This window comes from Vulpes lagopus, chromosome 5, assembly GCF_018345385.1.
Source record: "Vulpes lagopus strain Blue_001 chromosome 5, ASM1834538v1, whole genome shotgun sequence".
Lineage (NCBI taxonomy): Eukaryota > Metazoa > Chordata > Mammalia > Carnivora > Canidae > Vulpes > Vulpes lagopus.
This window is the reverse complement of record NC_054828.1, coordinates 84,643,976-84,661,819: the sequence shown is the minus strand read 5'-3', so window position 1 is coordinate 84,661,819 and position 17,844 is coordinate 84,643,976. Positions and strand designations below refer to the sequence as shown.

General features: G+C 42.4%; 1 protein-coding gene across 4 annotated transcripts in view; it reads right to left on the bottom strand.

Moving 5' to 3' along the window:
• Nucleotides 1-6,060: 6,060 nt before the first annotated feature.
• The window catches only part of ALMS1 (ALMS1 centrosome and basal body associated protein), a 223,728-nt gene continuing 211,944 nt past the window's right edge, over nucleotides 6,061-17,844 (bottom strand). For all 4 annotated transcript variants that reach the window (XM_041754600.1, XM_041754601.1, XM_041754602.1 and 1 more), the window contains exons 18-24: nucleotides 16,102-16,222; nucleotides 14,811-15,014; nucleotides 14,088-14,317; nucleotides 13,180-13,363; nucleotides 12,201-12,264; nucleotides 7,484-7,583; nucleotides 6,061-6,427 (exon numbers count right to left, since the gene is read on the bottom strand). In XM_041754600.1, the coding sequence (XP_041610534.1) occupies nucleotides 6,383-6,427; nucleotides 7,484-7,583; nucleotides 12,201-12,264; nucleotides 13,180-13,363; nucleotides 14,088-14,317; nucleotides 14,811-15,014; nucleotides 16,102-16,222 (948 nt within the window). In that variant the 3' untranslated portion in view covers nucleotides 6,061-6,382. The remainder of the gene's footprint in view (nucleotides 6,428-7,483; nucleotides 7,584-12,200; nucleotides 12,265-13,179; nucleotides 13,364-14,087; nucleotides 14,318-14,810; nucleotides 15,015-16,101; nucleotides 16,223-17,844) is intronic.

Below are 17,844 nucleotides of genomic sequence, written 5' to 3'. Positions count from 1 at the left end.
GAAAGGGATTACAATGTAGGTGCAGATGCTTCACGGATCTAGGCAGGCCTTCACCACTTGGATACGTTGACGTGCATTCCCTGTAGGTAGAGGGCTTCAGGGGACTGACTCACCGCCAAGAAATCCAGAAGGTGAGTGTGGGGCCTAGCCTGGCTAAGACCCTGGGGTTGGCCTGCACTCCCAGAATTTGCTGGGACAGAGGATATGCAATTATTTTCTGAGGACCAGATTTGGGACATGAAGGCACACACATGAGGCCGGCATGGAGCATTCTGCTAATAATGTACATTTCCAATTCATAATAAAATTAAGCAATTTATTGTATTTGCACAGGCCAGTGTGTTCTTTTGTCAAACTGCCTTGCTCATGCTTTTATTTAGTCCATCTTTCTATAGATTGTCTTTTTTTTTTTCAATGACTCATAGGAGCTCTTGATATATTTTGGATACAAATCCTTTGTTGGTTACATGTGCTACACTTCTCTTCTGTGTCTTGTATTTTCACTGTCTTAATGGTGTATTTGTTTGTTTGTTTATTTATTTATGGGGTGAGGAAGGGCAGAAGGAGAGGGAAAATCTTAAGCAGACTCCAGCCCAGAGTAGAGCCCGACATAGGGCTCAAGCTAAAAAGCCTGAGATGATAACCTGAGCTGAAATCAAGAGGTAGATGCTTGACTGAGCCACCCAGGTGCCCCTATGGTGTCTTCTAATAAACAGAATTTTTATATTTCATTAATTGAATTTATCAATCTTTTTCTTTATGGTTTGCACTTTGTTCCTTAAGACATTTTTCCTTAAGTTCTTAGAGATACTTTCCTATATTCTAACTTTTTTGTTTTGCCCTTCACATTTATTTATTTAAAGATTTATTTATTTATTCCTGAGAGTCACAGAGAGAGAAACGCAGAGACACAGGCAGAGGGAGAAGCAGGCTCCATGCAGGGAGCCCGATGTGGGACTTGATCCTGAGACTCCAGGATCACACCTTGGGTCAAAGGCAGGCGCTAAACCGCTGAGCCACTCAGAGATCCCTCTGCCCTTCACATTTAAGTCTTTAGTTTTTTTCTCTCAAAATCACATATGTACCAATCTATTTTAAAGAGTCAGACGGAGTTCTATGGATTTGTGATGTGTAAGAGCAACCTTATACTTCCCTGTGCATACTCACTTCCATGTCTTCACAATTAAAAAAAATTAATTCCAGGATAATTAACATACAGTGTTATATTAGTTTCAGGTGTACAATATAGTGATTCAACACTTGCATACATCACCTGGTGCTCATCGCAAGTGCCCTCCTTAATCCCCATCACCTATTTCCCTCATCCCCCTACCTACCTCCCTTCTGGTAACGGTCTGTTTGTTCTCTAGTTAGGAGACTGGTTCTTGGTTTGTCTCTTTTTTTCTGTTTCCTTGTTTTGTTTCTTAAATTCCACGTATGAGTGAAATCATATGGTATTTTTCTCTTATTCTGCTTAGCATTATATCCTTTAGATCTATCCATGTTGTTGCAAATGACAGAATTTCATTCTTTTTTTTATGGCTAATATTCCACTGTGTGTGTATACCACCTCTCCTTTATCCATTGATTCATCAATGGACATTTGGGCTGCTTCCGTATCTTGGCTACTGTAAATAAAGCTGCAATAAACATAGGGGTGCATATTATCTTTTCAAATTAGTGTTTTCATATTCTTTGGGCACATACCTAGTAGTGTAATTACTGGATCATATGGTAATTCTACTTTTAATTTTTTGAGGATCATCCATATTGTTTTGTAGAGTGGCTGTACCAGTTTCCATTCCCAACAGTGCACAAGGGTTCCTTTTTCTCCACATTCTTGCCAACACTTGTTTCTTTTCTTTTTTTTTTTTTTTTAAGATTTTATTTATTCATGAGAGACACAGAGAGAGGCAGAGACACAGGCTGAGGGAGAAGCAGACTCCATGCAGGGAGCCCGATGTGGGACTCGATCCTAGGTCTCCAGGATCAGGCCCTGAGCTGAAGGTGGCGCTAAACCGCTGAGCCACCCGGGCTGCCCTACTTATTTATGTGGAAATTTGGTTTGTTTTCTTTTCCTTGGAATTATCTTGTTTAGATTTCTATACAGTTGACACTTTACTCAGTTCCAAATTCTCTCGGATTAGTTTAAATAGAGAACCATGATATTAATATGCTTCAGGTAACCTATCAATTAGATCTCCCTGAAGTTTTTCCCAGAGCCTCTAGCCTCCAATCTGGACTGGGGACCCTCTGTGCGCCATCTAACAAACTCTTATTGAGTCAAACACATGCTTCACACTGTGTTAGGCCTGGCAAAACAAACGGATCAGGGAGGGGTGCCTGACTGGCTGAATCAGCAGAGCATGCAACTCTTGATCTTGGGGTAATGAGTTTGAGCCCCATGTTTGGTGTAAAGGTTACTTTATTATTATTTTTAAAAATTTTATTTATTCACGAGAGACACACACAGAGAGGGAGAGACGTAAGCAGGCTCCCTGCAGGGAGCCCAATGTGGGACTCAATACCAGGACCCTGAGATCACGCTCTGAGCCGAAGGCAGATGCTCAACCACTGAGCCACCCAGGCAGCTTTAGAGATTACTTTAAAAAAAATAAAATCTTAGGGATTTTACTGGTGCCTGTCTTTTACATGAAACTAAGTGGGCATTCTTGGTCCAGCCCCATCTGCCTCATGGCTTGTTGAGGTTCTTAGATTCTACTGTTAAGCTATCTTGTGTGGGGAGTAACAGGTGAGGCTGGGTGAACACTGAGATGAGAATGGGCCAGGGATCCTAGGAATACGTGAATCTGGCCATGCCACCTTTGGAGACACGTGGGACCCCAAGCCCCATGCATGGCAATAGTAAGACCACCCAGAATAAAGGTGCCAGCATCAAAGCATCAAAGGAAGCAAGTCCAGGGACAGAGTGAGAAACACACCACACACACAGGGAGGGAGAGAAGGGTAATTTATCCCACTGTTTAAGGAGGGGGTTGGCTTGGGTTACTGAGTATTTTCTGGCCAGCTACAGCTCTCTGAAAGATGTAGGCGGAGCAGATAGGGCTAGGGCTATGGACCAAAATGAAAAGCCACACCTATGTACCTTGTGACTATTAATACCCTTAACCTGTAGCCCAGCCATATTTGGAAGATGACCCAGCCTTGGCGGTGGTAGTTAAGTTTTCTTACATCAGGGACTTCATCATGGGGAGCTGCCAATGGGGGACTTGTCAGGATGAGCCAAGAGTGCCCCCTAGAGGCCAATAATGTTGGTTTTTAACTTTTGATCCTATTCAGATCCACTCAGTACCACCTCCCACCAGGATTCAGAAGTCTTTATGAGAAATTGGGAAAGGGCTATAAGTGAGGGGTCACTGCCAGTAAAAATAAAACTAACACAGTAGGTTAAAATATCCCATGCTCCCCAACAGGTAAAGATGAAGACCATGGTAACAAATCAGCTTGGCCCAACTCTCTAATGGGCCAGAACAATCATTTGGGACATGAAATGTATTGTGATTTACAGACAAAACACTCTGCCTTCTTCATACACTCTGTCACCCACACTGCATGTACTGATGGTCACTGGAAGCCTCCAGGTTTGCTGGAGGAGGGTAGTAACAAAAGGTGCCCTCAGAGAAGAAAAGTGGCTGGGAGGCTGGAGCCTAACCTCCAGGAAAAAGCAGGGCAAGTGGATTCTTAGGTTAGGTGTGAACTGGATCTAGGAAGAAGCAATTCAAGAATGAATCCCCATGACAGGTCTCCCGAGGCAATGGTTCAGCCTGGGCCTACCCTTCTTGTACTCATGTAAGAAAAAAACAAAACAAGAGGCCCAACATCCTGCCAGGCATGGGACAAAAGCACATTCAGAGCAAGGTCCTGGTGTGGAGGCTGGTGGAAGGTAGGAGCAGAGCATGGCCAAGGTGTGACGGCACAAGGTACAGACTCTGGCTTCTGCCTGGTGCTGGGCATGGACTGAGGTGGGTGATTTGGGCGGGGGCCACCCTGAGCTCTGGGGGGCAGAGCAGATTCTGGGAGGCCAGTGCTTGGGATCTGCTGGCAGCACTCTGCCAAGAAAAACTGCAGTTGGGAGACTCTCAGCCTACCTCCCCCACACAGGGCTTCGGTTTTTGCTCCCTGCCCAAGCAGGGCCGGATGGCCTGGGAACTCCCCTTATAATGTGAAAGGAAGTCTGTGGAACCTACTGGAGAGGCCAACAGGTTCTTAGCAGGGCATCAGCAGTAGCATTCCCAAGCAGGTGTGTTCTGGGGCTGGGGCTGGTGGTGGGGGTGGTGGCAGAAAGTAAGGAGCCACAGCTGCTGTCTGTGGCTTCCCAGGCCCTGAACCTAAATGTTCTGGGGAGTCTGGATGACAGAGCCCAGGGCCTGAAGAGAATCACCCTCATCATTTCTAAGCAGGCTCCAACTCGCTCTGGTTTCTGTGTAGATCCAGGTTTCCAGACAACTATCACTTTGTTTATATTCTGAATAATAACTTCCGACAAGATGTAAAACAGTCATAGCATTTGAGGGCTGAAAGGGGGTTTAGGGGTTATTAACCCTTTCATTTTATAAATTAGCTGGCCCAGAGTGCTTAAATTATCTTGCCTAGCACAAAAGGAAAGAACTAGGGTAAACTCTGATGTGGGAAACAGGCAGAAGAAAAATTCTTAAATTTCCTTACTATCTACAGCCCACTGACAAGTCCTTGAAACAAGGAGAGCGACATTCCTCTAGGAACTCAGCTGCATCGATGTTCATACCTTGCTAAGGGCAACAGGAAATCTTAGCCTGACCCCCAGGATCCTGTAAGTCTACTTTAACATATAAAAGTCCTTTGGGGGATCCCTGGGTGGCGCAGCGGTTTGGTACCTGCCTTTGGCCCAGGGCGCGATCCTGGAGACCCGGGATCGAATCCCACGTCAGGCTCCCAGTGCATGGAGCCTGCTTCTCCCTCTGCCTGTGTCTCTGCCTCTCTCTCTCTCTCTCTGTGTGTGACTATCATAAATAAATAAAAATTAAAAAAAAAATCCTTTGGAAACTTCCTTTATCCTGGCAATCATCCCCCAAGCATATGACCCACCGACACATCCGAAGGGCCTCATGGCTCAGGTTTTAATAGATGGTAATAAATGACTTTTTCCCAAAATAGCTAGCCCCCCAAGGTCCTGGAAACCTTGCTTCCAAAATTCCTTAGAGACTTATACTGTCCCTAACCCCTTCCCAACTTGAAAGTATAATCCTCATGGTCCTGTGCTGTACTAAAACTACTTTTTTGTACCAAAGACGTCTCAAGAATTCTTTCTTGGCTGTCGGCTTCAAACCCTAACATTTTTCCTACATCAAACTTCACACACTGAAGGTTCTTTTCTCTGAGCCTTCTTCATTGCTTCCTTCTGGTAGGAAGGGAGTTTGGTGGCACCACCTGAGCTGTGCTTGGTGGCAGGGTCTGCTCTTTAACTTGGCCTCTGCGGAAGCCTTCTCGGGAGGCAGTTGGTCCCTTACTGCCCTGCTGGGGCTTCTCTCATTCTTTTAGAATGAGGCCGATTAGCACCTTCCCTCTCTAAACTCTGGGCTTTAGCTGTCACTCCAGGTTACAGAATTAATTAAATGCTTTATGTACATTATTACGTTTATTAACTCATGGTTTCCCAAAGTGGTTATCCAAGTTATAAATGTTGGTTCCATGTCTGATGATAAATGCTCTGAGGCTTCAATCCTGAAAAGAGGGTGGCTGGAGGGAAATTCACTAGAGGGTAGAGGCCTCTGGGAAGCTGGAATGAAGCTAAGAGGAGGCTCTTGACCCAAGGTGCCTGGTCCGCTGAGAGCATCTGCACATGCCCAACAGCTACTCTACCCAGACACCATCTCCAACAAAGACCATGACAGCTATCATCACGTCCTGCCGTGTTTGTAAAGAAACGCTACATTTCATTCCCATAGCCCATATCCCTTGACTGATGCTTTTAGGTTGAGGTTCCCCATACACCTCAGGAGAGACATTGCATAGCTCTCTGCATATTTCTAGATGGTAAAGAAATGATCCTTCGCTGCTTGCTGTACTATGAATCAATCAAAAGTTATTTATTTTCTAAAACTATAAAAACACATACAAAAAGGGACTTATTTGTGGCCAGAGTTCAGAAATGATATCATTGTGACAAATATTCCTGTGGGCAGAGCCACTGTGGAGAAAGTACTGCTACCAAACCATTAATAATCTTAATCACGAATCGGTCTCAGACTCTTCAGGTTACTATTTCTAAATTACACATGGACAACGAGTTAAGTTTTATTAAACCAGACTCATAAAAGTAAGGATTGTGCTTCTTCAGGTTGATAAAATATAATTCCAAGATTCTGAGGAAAATAATCTTATATCAGTTCCAGGGAACTTTTCTCCCCAAGAGTTGATTGGTCACTTTCTGTGGAAGAAAAGAAAGACAGGAAAAAATTAGATACTTTTGCCATCAGAAGCAGACAGCCGCTTCTCACCCCAGATATGTAGCTGAGACCAGTGGGGTTCTACCCAAATCTTATCTTCCCCAGCTATAGCAACTATGGTAATCATGCAAAAAATTCTTCTTGAGGTGTTTAGGAAAGATGACCTATATAGTCAGTATGTATTATTTCTGTACAGTCCTTCTGTACAGATTTAATATCCGGATAGACTCATCCATCCATCAGTTCAAACATACAAGCACAATAAAAGGCCTGGCCTGTGACGCTGACACACTGGACAGGCCATGTGGTGCCGGGGGACCCCTTCCTCGAAGGGCCCGGCCCGGCCCAGCCCAGCTCCGGGTGTGTTCCAGAAGCAGTCCTCCAATCCCACATCGGTCTGGTATAAACTCGTCTTTTGGATTCTGACTTTCAGAGTCCTCTGGTGGTGAAGTGAAGGGGTTGGGAAGGAAATGAAAACAGTGAAGGATATGGGCCTTCAGGCATGGCAGCCTGCCTGGCTTTTCAAGGAATATTTTGATAGCAAGTCTCCTGGCCTCCGAGGGTCTGGGACTTGCAGCATTACTGATTCCACTGGGCCCATGGGCAGGAAATGGTGGCGGCTTTGAGGCTCTGACTCCCCAAGCTGCCAACTTTATACTATACTTAGACATTTTCCGGTTTATTTTACAACCTCTAGAGGTTATCTGACTAACCAATAAGGGGTATAAAACTATCATTTGGGGGTAGAGAATGAACACACAACAATTCTGATAGATTAGGACATTCTACCATAACTCCTAAGTATGGGATTTGGTTTCATTCCAAATATATACCTGGAAGGTGCCTTTTTAAGATTTACCTTTTAAGATTTCTAGATTTAGACAGGTGCCTTCCAAATTTTAGCAGTGGTACAACGCATCACAAGCTTAAGTTTACTCCCCAGATATGTAATGGTTAATTCAACAGGTCATATGTGTTTCTCTCAATTTCTCTTTCCCCTGATAAAGCTAATGGATCCTGCTCCAGGATTGACTGACCTTCTTGAATAGCTGAGCTCGCAGCCGGTATGACTTATATTCCAATCTCCTCTTCTCCTCTTCTCTCTTTCTCTGCACTTCTGGAAGCTGCTCATAAATTCTTAGGAACGGTGCCAAAAGGAAAACAAAAAGCAATGAGATTACCTAACCACAGAGGGACATGATCTCTTCTCCCCCATCTCCCTGAGGTATGCTGCTCTCAGGGCATTGGGCCCTCAGAGACAGGCCCCAGAACCCTGGGGTGGGCCTATTTCCTGTTAGACAGTTGGAAACAAAGAACACTGGCCCAGGGTGCTCATGATCTGGGAGGGCAGACAGATGAACAAAAACATCAAGAAATCCAGCTTATAGTGGTTACTTCTGAGAAAGGTGTGGAATAAATGAGTGGAGATAACAGCTTCTCACTCTATATGCAAAAATGTACAGTTTCAATATAAGAATACAGATGTGTTAATTAGTATATATTTTTTAAAATTTTTATTTATTTATGATAGTCACACACACACAGAGAGAGAGAGAGAGAGAGAAAGAGAGAGGCAGAGGGAGAAGCAGGCTCCATGCACCGGGAGCCCGACGTGGGATTCGATCCCGGGTCTCCAGGATCGCGCCCTGGGCCAAAGGCAGGCGCCAAACCGCTGCGCCACCCAGGGATCCCTAATTAGTATATTTTTAAACACACAGAAAATAATAAGAAAAGCACAATCATGGCCCTAGGTACAAAATGCTACATAGATTTCCAAGAAATGAACGGTGGGTCTTAAAGAGAGGAGCTGAGAGGGGATGAGAGGAGAAGGGAGTATTAGAAAGAGTCAAGGCCTCAGAGAGGTGTGCAGGGAAGCAGGTGGGAAGCAGAAGAGGTGAAGGTGAGGTGGGCTGTGTAGGGTCTTGCAGCCATGTGAAAACCCTGGCCTCTGTCCTATCAAAGGCTGGGTGCCACTGATTTTAAGTAGGGAGGAACATGATTAAACATGCATTTGATAAATATACTCTAATTGGAAATTATCTAAATTTCCAACAAAAGAAGAGTGAAACAGATTATGGAATATAATGGAATTATTACAAAGCATAAAAAAGATATTTCAAAGAATTTTTAATCATATGGGAAAATGTTCACAATACAATGTTGAGCAAAATAAAGCAGGCTACAAACCTATATATACACTATCATCAGCAATTTGAGAAAAAATAAGTGTCTGAATACAGGTCTCTGCAAAATCCCCACTCCTGCCAGAAACAGGACTAGTGTCAGTCAGTTCAGATGGAAGGATGATCAGTGACATTTATTTTCTTCTTTATATTTCTCTATATTTTCCAAAGTTTTCTATAATTTGAAGAGTATCATTTAAAATGATGTAGAGGCTCTGTGGGAACTAAATGAGAAACAAGAAAGAACAGAAGCAGGGAGAAGAGCATTCTCTGAAAGTGGAGGCCAGCCTGCATCAAGGCAGTGAGAGCAAGTTCCAGAGCAATCACACTGAGTGCTCAGAATGTGTTAGTTGGCTCTGTGTGTGTGTGTGTGTGTGTGTGGGGGGGGGGGGGTGGTATGGGGGGGTATAACACGGCTAGAGGCGCCTGCTCCCCAGCTTCCAGCTGGATGTGTGGCAGGTCTGTTTCGGATATGGTGGAGGCAATCAGTAACTGACAACACTAGGTCAAAGGTCAGGAACAAGAGTAAAGAGGAACAGACTTTTTTTTTAAAAGATTTTATTTTATTATTTATTCATGAGAGACACACACACACACACACACACACAGAGAGAGAGAGAGAGAGAGAGAGAGAGACAGAGGCAGAGACACAGGCAGAGGGAGAAGGAGGCCCCATGCCGGGTGCCCGACGTGGGACTCGATCCTGGGACTCTAGGACCATGCCCCGGGCCAAAGGCAGGCACTAAACCGCTGAGCCACCCAGGGACCTCCAGGAACAGACATTCTTAAATGTCACTGTTGATGAAAACCACATGTGATATCACCTCACACCTGTTAGAATGGTCATTATTAAAGAAGCAAGAGCTAACAGGTGTCTGCCAGGATGTGAAGAAAGGGAACCCTTGTGCACTGCTGGTGGGGAATGTGAATTGGTGCAGCCACTGCAGGAAACAGTGGAGGCTCCTCAAACAATTAAAAATAGAACCACCATAAGCAACCTAAGGGTCCATCAACAGATGAATGGATAAAGCAAATGTATTATTATATTATTATTCAGTCATAAAAAAGAAGGAAATCTTTCCATTTGCAACGTGAATGGACCTTGAGGACGTTATGCTATGAAATAAGTCAGATGGAGAAAGGCAAAATTGTATGATCTCATTTACACATGGAATCTAAAAACATCAGACTTGGGGCTCATCAAACCTGGGTGGCCCAGTCTGTTAAGTGTCTGCCTTCAGCTTGGGTTGTGATCCCAGGACCCTGAGCATTGGGCTCCCTGCTCAGCGAGGAACCTGCTTCTCCCTCTCCCTCTGCAACCCCCTGCCCATGGTCTTTCTCTATCTCTCTTAAAATCTTAAACAAACAAACAAACACAAAAAACCCACATCAAACTCACTGAAATAGACACTAGAATTGGTGGTTGCCAGAGGCTGGGGCATTGGGGGATGAGGAGATGTTAGTCAAAGGGTACAAAATTCCAGTTGTAAGAGGAAAAAAGTTCTGGGGAATCTAAGGTCCAGCATGGTGACTCTAGTTAACAGAAAGCTGCTATTAGATAAAGGGCTAGTATCCAAGATCTATAAAGAACTTATTAAACTCAACAACAAAGAAACAAACAATCCAATCATGAAATGGGCAAAAGACATGAACAGAAATTTCACAGAGGAAGACATAGACATGGCCAAAAAGCACATGAGAAAATGCTCCACATCACTTGCCATCAGGGAAATACAAATCAAAACCACAATGAGATACCACCTCACACCAGTGAGAATGGGGAAAATTAACAAGGCAGGAAACCACAAATGTTGGAGAGGATGTGGAGAAAGGGGAACCCTCTTGCACTGTTGGTGGGAATGTGAACTGGCACAACCACTCTGGAAAACTGTGTGGAGGTTCCTCAAAGAGTTAAAAATAGATCTGCCCTATGACCCAGCAATTGCACTGCTGGGGATTTACCCCAAAGATACAGATGCAGTGAAATGCCGGGACACCTGCACCCCGATGTTTATAGCAGCAATGGCCACAATAGCCAAACTGTGGAAGGAGCTTCCGTGTCCATTGAAAGATGAATGGATAAAGAAGCTGTGGTCTATGTATACAATGGAATATTACTCAGCCATTAGAAACGACAAATACCCACTATTTGCTTCGACGTGGATGGAACTGGAGGGTATTATGCTGAGTGAAGTAAGTCAATCGGAGGACAAACATTATCTGGTCTCATTCATTTGGGGAATATAAAAAATAGTGAAAGGGAATAAAGGGGAAAGGAGAGAAAATGAGTGAAAATATCAGTGAGGGTGACAAAACATGAGAGACACCTAACTCTGGGAAAGGGGTAGTGGAAAGGGAAGTGTGGGGGGGGTTGGGGTAACTGGGTGATGGGCAATGAGGGGGGCACTTGGGATGAGCACTGGGTGTTATGCTATATGCTGGCAAATTGAACTCCAATAAAAAAATAAAAATAATAAAAAAAAGAAAGCTGCTATGGGAGTAGATCTTTAATGTTCTCACCATAACAGTAAGAATGCTACTACCATCAACAAAATGGTAATTATGTGAGTTAAAGGATGTGTTAACTAGTGTTGTAAACATACTGCAATATATACATGAATCAAGTCATCACATCACGTATCTTAGACTTACACAATGTTATATGTCAATTAAATCCATGGCATTCTCATAATCGATATATGCATATCGCTAATTAATTAACTGCTAAAGCATGCAATGGCACAAAATTCAGTAAGTATAAAAAGGCAAAAAATTAGTCTTTGTCCTACCTCTGTAGGTTAGTCACTCAGTCCTTTTTCCAAAAGGCAACCACTATTACCAGTTTTTTTGGATATCCTAACAGAGATATTCAATGCATATAAATGTATATGCATCTATTTAGGCACAAATACTTTATAAATACTGCATGTGGTAGCAGTGTACACATGCTTCTGAAACTTGACTTTTTTTAAAGCCTAATTTAATATGCCTTAGTATTCTATTATTTCACTCTATTGCATAAATTCCTAGAAATGGGATTGCGTGGATAAAGGGTAATACCCCAAATAAACATCTTATTTCAAAATATTCATATCTTATATTTTAGGTATCTTTATTTATATTTAGGTTTCTAACAAAAACAAGCCTGACAAAAGCATACAAATTAGCGGGAATTCTTTGCATCTTTTATATCTGACTCATCTATATTGCAATCTGCTATTTTTCTTTCCTTTTTTAGTGTTATGAGAAACTTCTTTCACAACTAATTTTCTCTTAATGTTTTAACTTGAGCATAATGTCTTTATTCTGGAGGCAAGCCAGAGCTGCTTCTTTTTTTTTTTTAAAGCTTTTATTTATTTATTCATGAAAGACACAGAGCAAGTCAGAGATAGAAGTGGGCTCCATGCAAGGGGCCCAGTGTGGAACTTGATCCTGGGACTCCAGGATCACATCCTGAGCTGAAGGTAAACACTCAACCACTGAGCCACCCAGGGCGTCCCAAGCCAGAGCTTCTGATCACTTGGTGGCTTTATTTATACTTTTATAATTACTCTTATTCTTTTGGCCTTACCGTTTAGACCTCTGAATCATTTCCTTCTTCCCAATAGGCCTGCTCTTTCGGGCATCCAGGAAACCTAAGCATGAGAAGAAGGGATTTTCAGTGGATAGTGGGTTAATACGGAAGGGTGTTGAGCTGTGAGAAGGCGCTGCTAGAACTTGATGCCTCTACCTTGAGCAGACAGTACTGGGCAGTGAGCAATGACCAAGGTCAAGCAGTGAGCAATGACCAAGGTCAAGGCCAAGGTTAGACTGTGGGGACTGCTGACAGCAGGCTCTTGAAGACACAACACGCTGTGGCACAGACTAAACAGTGTGAAAAGAAACACTGGCTGGTTTGCAGGTAGGGCTGTGATGAAAGCACTAGGTAGCATTTCACAGTTTTCACAGCATTCATATATTATTTCATGGCGATCTTACACCTAGCAAAATGTTAGGAGTACAATCTAGAGGGTTTAAATCCCAGCTTATTAGGTGAATAATCTTGGGCAAGGGACTTAAGCTCTTGTTGTCTCTGTTTTCTCATCTGTAAAATAGGGATATTAAAAGCATCTACTCCAGAGAGGTGTTACAAGCATTACACAAGAACAGTGCCTGGGCAAAACACATAAGGGTTACTTTTATTTTTATTATTATTATTATTATTATTATTATTATTATTTATCACCACCCTATGAGACAGGCAAGCCTGGAATCAGCCCCATCTTTGAAGAAAAAAACATACTTTTGGAACTAATTTGCTCACAGACACATGGCTAGTTTATAAAAGCATCATTCTCACTTCACACTCTGATCTCTAAGACGCAAGGGCAAGAGGACTTGGCCTTATATGCATCACGAAAGTGCTGAGAGCTACACAGGGTAGGTTCTGCTACATAAGGAAAGTGGGATCTCAGCAAGCAAACAGTCCCTTTCTGTCTCTGTCACTGGCCGGGCACTGAGCAGTGCTCCCTGGTGTGAAGTCAGTAAGAAAGCGAAGAGCCGGAGGGTACCTCTCTTCGGGAGCAGGTGCGTGGGGTCCCGGTAGCCCTGCCATTCTCTTGAAACATTGAACAGTGCCTCTCGCTCACTTTCCAACATGTTCTGCAGCTTCCTCTCCTGGACTATCAGCTTCAGACGCTTTATCCGCTCCCCAGAGCGGGAGATGAAGTCAGGTCTGTGAAGGTGAAGGGATTCCTGAAGAGAGAAAAGGCCCCCCAGCCTCATGTTAATGATGCAGCTTGTTTTCCAAGGGCCTAGAAAACAGTGCCTGACCAAAAGTGGTTTGAGGAGCCTGTTTCTAAAGTGCAGAAAATTTCTGGAGTTGAAGAATAATCTAACAATTCTCTGTAGGGGAGAGTTCCAGTAGGAAAGCCAGAGGAACCAAAGAATGCCTTTGGAATAAGCTAAGAACTACGACTGTGGCAATTACAATTCTTCCAAATGTTGATGGGCTAGAGCTCAGTCCATGTGCTATTTTAAATTTCCCTTCAAACAAATACATTATTAAATGACATTCCTTTCAGCTGCCAAGGTACATATAAAGAAGGGATTTTGTGCCTTTTAAATCCTGTGCTAAGCAGAAATAGGAATTATTTAAATGAAGGAACACACATAGACTGACACAAATATCAAACCTCCAGAGCACTCTACATGCAGATATCTACAAACCCAGCATCACAACATTCTCTCTCCTCTTGCCTTGTCCCCAGGTACTGAGGGCAAAAAACAATTTACAATGGTTAACAGGCAAGCAGCCTTTGATTAATGATGACAATGGGAAGAGATGAACTGTGGAAGTGCAAGAAATGAGTGTTATGTGACTGTTCTTCAGAAGGCCAAGTCACAAATTTAACATCTCTGCATCTCCCTTTCTGATCCCCTTAAATATATGGCTAGAAATAACTCAATGTCACTGTACCTGTAGGGTTGCTCTCACAAATGGCCTCAGTCGCTCTCTGTCTGGGCCTGCTAGTGGCCTGTGGCCATCCACGTGCTGTCCCTGCCAGTTCTGTTCCCGTAGAGGTTCCCTCCACGGTTTGGTGTTGGTTATTGGTGCAAACCAGCAGACACCAGGGCCATGAAACTTGGGTAGGTTTTCCTTCTTAGGTTCAGACTTCACGTTTTCCACAGGAACAAACCATGATACTCCTATGGGAATTATTTTTAAGAAAGAAAAAGGATTTTTCATTCTTCTCATCAAAGACATGTGTGTAATATAGGCTCTTGAGGGGATGCAGCTATCAGAGGCCAGCATGATGTCCTGGAGTTTGCTTAACTGCAAGTATGACTGTAATTGGAGTGCTAGATACTTTGAAAATTTGCCAAGGTGGTGCTGGAGGAGATGGGGTCAAGAGAGAGTCACTTAGAAATAAAGAATTTTAGCATTGTGAGAGACTTGAAATTCACTAGTTCTTTGCTACAAAACTGGAATTAGAAACTGACCTTCAGGGATGCCTGGGTGGCTCAGCGGTTGAGCATTTGCCTTTGACTCAGGGCATGATCCTGGAATTGAGTCCCACATTGGACTCCCTGAACGGAGCCTGGTTCTCCCTCTGCCTCTGTCTGCCCGTTTCTCTCTGTGTCTTTCATGAATAAATAAAAATCTTAAAAAAAAAAAAAAAAAAGGAAGAAAGAAACTGACCTTCACAGCAACTGTGTTTGTTCTTCCTTAACTTTTTGTCCCCAAGATAATTGGTGAGAAGTCTTTTCTCTTCTATTTTTTCTTCTGACCAAGAAGTCATGTCACTGTCCTCTTCTATCCTAGCCTCGCTAGAACTTGGAGTTGGGAAAGTCATCCCAACATCACGAGTGTGTTTTTTGACACCGTTCACGATCTCCAAGTTACCTGAGGAGAAAGATCCACAGATATCCTGGGAGCGGCCTTGAGATTTAGAGGGCATGTGTATTCGATTTAGTAAATGGAAACTTTCTAAGTCTTCAAAAATGCAGGCTCCTGCCTCCTCTGGATGGTGTGGAGAGATGTGAGGGAGAGAGATAGAGGGAAGGGGAGGGGGACCAACGGGGAGAAGGGGGAAGAAGACAGAAAAAGGTTTTTTATTTCCAAGTCAGGTTAGATATTAGAGGGGAAAAAACAACTAACATGGATTCAGTGGGTAGAGGATTTCAGTTCTGATTACAGGTGAGATATTTAATGCTTATAGTCCTACTGACAGGCATCCAGGTAAGGATGAGGTTGACATATAAAGACAAGACTTAGGGGGAAAAATCAAGGGAGAAGGTTATTTTTGTTATATAAAATCAAAGGATATAGAAAAACATAAGGGAAAAGCCTCTTTCCCACTTCTGTTCTCCATTCACTCAGTTTGTAACCCCATAGTTTCAGAGAAATTTTTGCACACATTTAAGCGTACTTTATTTTATTTTTTTTAGCGTACTTTATTTTTAAAGTACTTTGCTTTTTCTTTTTAGTTATCAATGTTGGAGATCTTGTCATATTAGCAGAGAGTGCTTCCTCACCCTATGTTTCATTATATGGATGCACGATAATTTAAGCATTTGGCTATTGATGGATATCTAAGTTGAATTAAATTCTCTGCTCTAATAAATACTTCAATGTTTAATTCTGTACACTTGTCATTTTGCACATATGCACAATATATCTATGGGTTAAGTTTCAAAAGTAAAAGTGCCAGGTCAAAGTTATCTTGATAGAAAGTGCCAAATTGCCTGTCATAGGGGTTGTGTTCCCAACCTGAATGTATGAGTATCTACTTCTTTTCAGTTGTGCCCTCAAACTTACTATGAAATAGATTTTTGCCAGTCTGATAGGTGAAAAACGGCATTTGAGTATAGTTTTTTTTTTTTGAGTATAGTTTTAATCTTCATTTTATTGTATGTGAGACTGAGTATCTTAACATGTGTTTAAAATCTATTTGTATTTCAATGGAAATGGTTAAATTCAGGTAATTTACCTGCTTGTACGGCTTTGTTTAACATTTGTACATTATGCATGTTGCAAAGGGTAGAGCTTGAGCTCCAGAAACTACTGGTAGAAGATGAAACAGAGTCAGAAGAAATCACATGGTCTGCCACCTGTAAAAACAAGAGACCCTGTTATTACCTTAAATCACTGGCATAGTTAACCACAGCATAGGAAAACATACAAGCCACCAAGAGCCCCTTCTAATTCAATTCCAGTTGTTGATATCAAGTTGCCAGAAAGCTTCTGACAATGGGAACATGCTATTGCACAATTTGTAACGGGGAAGTGAATGCTGCTGTGGTTGGATACAGGCCTGAGCTGCTGTAAAAAGGTAAGGCATCAAGACTGGGTATGTTCACAGGACTTGAAAAAAATCTGAAGATCCTAGTCAAAGATTAGCCTGGTGTGTCTTCAGAATGAAATGCTAAATTTTTTTTTTTTTAATTCTAAAATTTTGATGAGAGATAAAGAGGGCTAGGAATGACTAAAGAGGGTGCTGGCTGCAGAGGGCGCCCTCCAGTAAGATCAGACTCAGATACTTCTACATGGGTAAATACAAAGAGCTGCAAGGCCCCATGAGAAGTCCCAAATGACTGAAGTATTTCAAAAATTATTAAAGAACCCAAGACGCCTTTATAATTATGTTCAGAGCAAAGAGGGGCAGCTTCATGGGTTGAAGATGGTGGAATGTTAGTGAATGACAAAAAGATAATCAAAATGTAGTAGAAAACAGTCTCTTAAACTTATCACAACAATCTGCTGAGGGATGGGTCCTAACTTAGAACAGTGAGTTAGAGTCTCTAGGGGAGGGGTCTGAGTACCTATATTTTTCACAAATGCCAGGTGTACTTATCTACTTAAGCAAGTTTGGTAAAAGTGAATTCATGGCTAAGTCAGGAAAGGAAGCAGAATGATTGCTCCCTGAACTAGATAAACTATATTCCAGGTCTCTCAGGAAACTGCAAGTTTCTTTTAAAAATTTGAAACAGAGGAGCGATTTTAGATGTCTGGAGACAAGAAATGTTTTAATTTTCAAAAAGATAAGCATTGCAAACTGGTAGGTTTAACAATAATGACATATAAAATTCTAGAATGGATCATCAATCTAATAATTTGCAAGCATTTGGAGGTCAAAGAAAAGATTAGCACATTTCAGCTACTGCTCAGGAAGGTAGGCAGAACGATCACTGCCAGGTTAGCCTGTTTCTTTTTTTTTGTTTTTTTGGTTATTTTTCTAGTAGATATCGTCACTAACTGGTTAAGCCAAAAGAATGTGTAGTTGAGTGCAACTAGATTTGAATAAAATGACAAAACTTCTTGTGATATCTCTGAGGGGAAGATGAGTTACGTGGGTTAAATGATAAACTGGTAGAACCATAATGGGTTGAACCACTCTTACCCAAATATTATTATCAACATAGAGAGAGAGGCCTTTAGTGTACATTTGACAGCAAGTATTTACTAAGTGCCTGTCGTGTCGTTACTGGGTTTGCTCTATTCCTTCTTAAAATTTTATATATCAGTGTCTTGGAGGTATGAGAAGCAGGTTTCTCATATGATGCATATCTGGGAGGGCCTAAGTCATTTAGGATCTTTGTCAAGATCCAAAATAATAAACAGGAATGATGCCAAATCAAACACGGGATAATTGTAAAGCCCCACACACTAGGCAGGAGGAACAGCAACTCTGACACAGTAGAAGCAGCTTTGTGTTTGGAGTCTCAAGACCTAC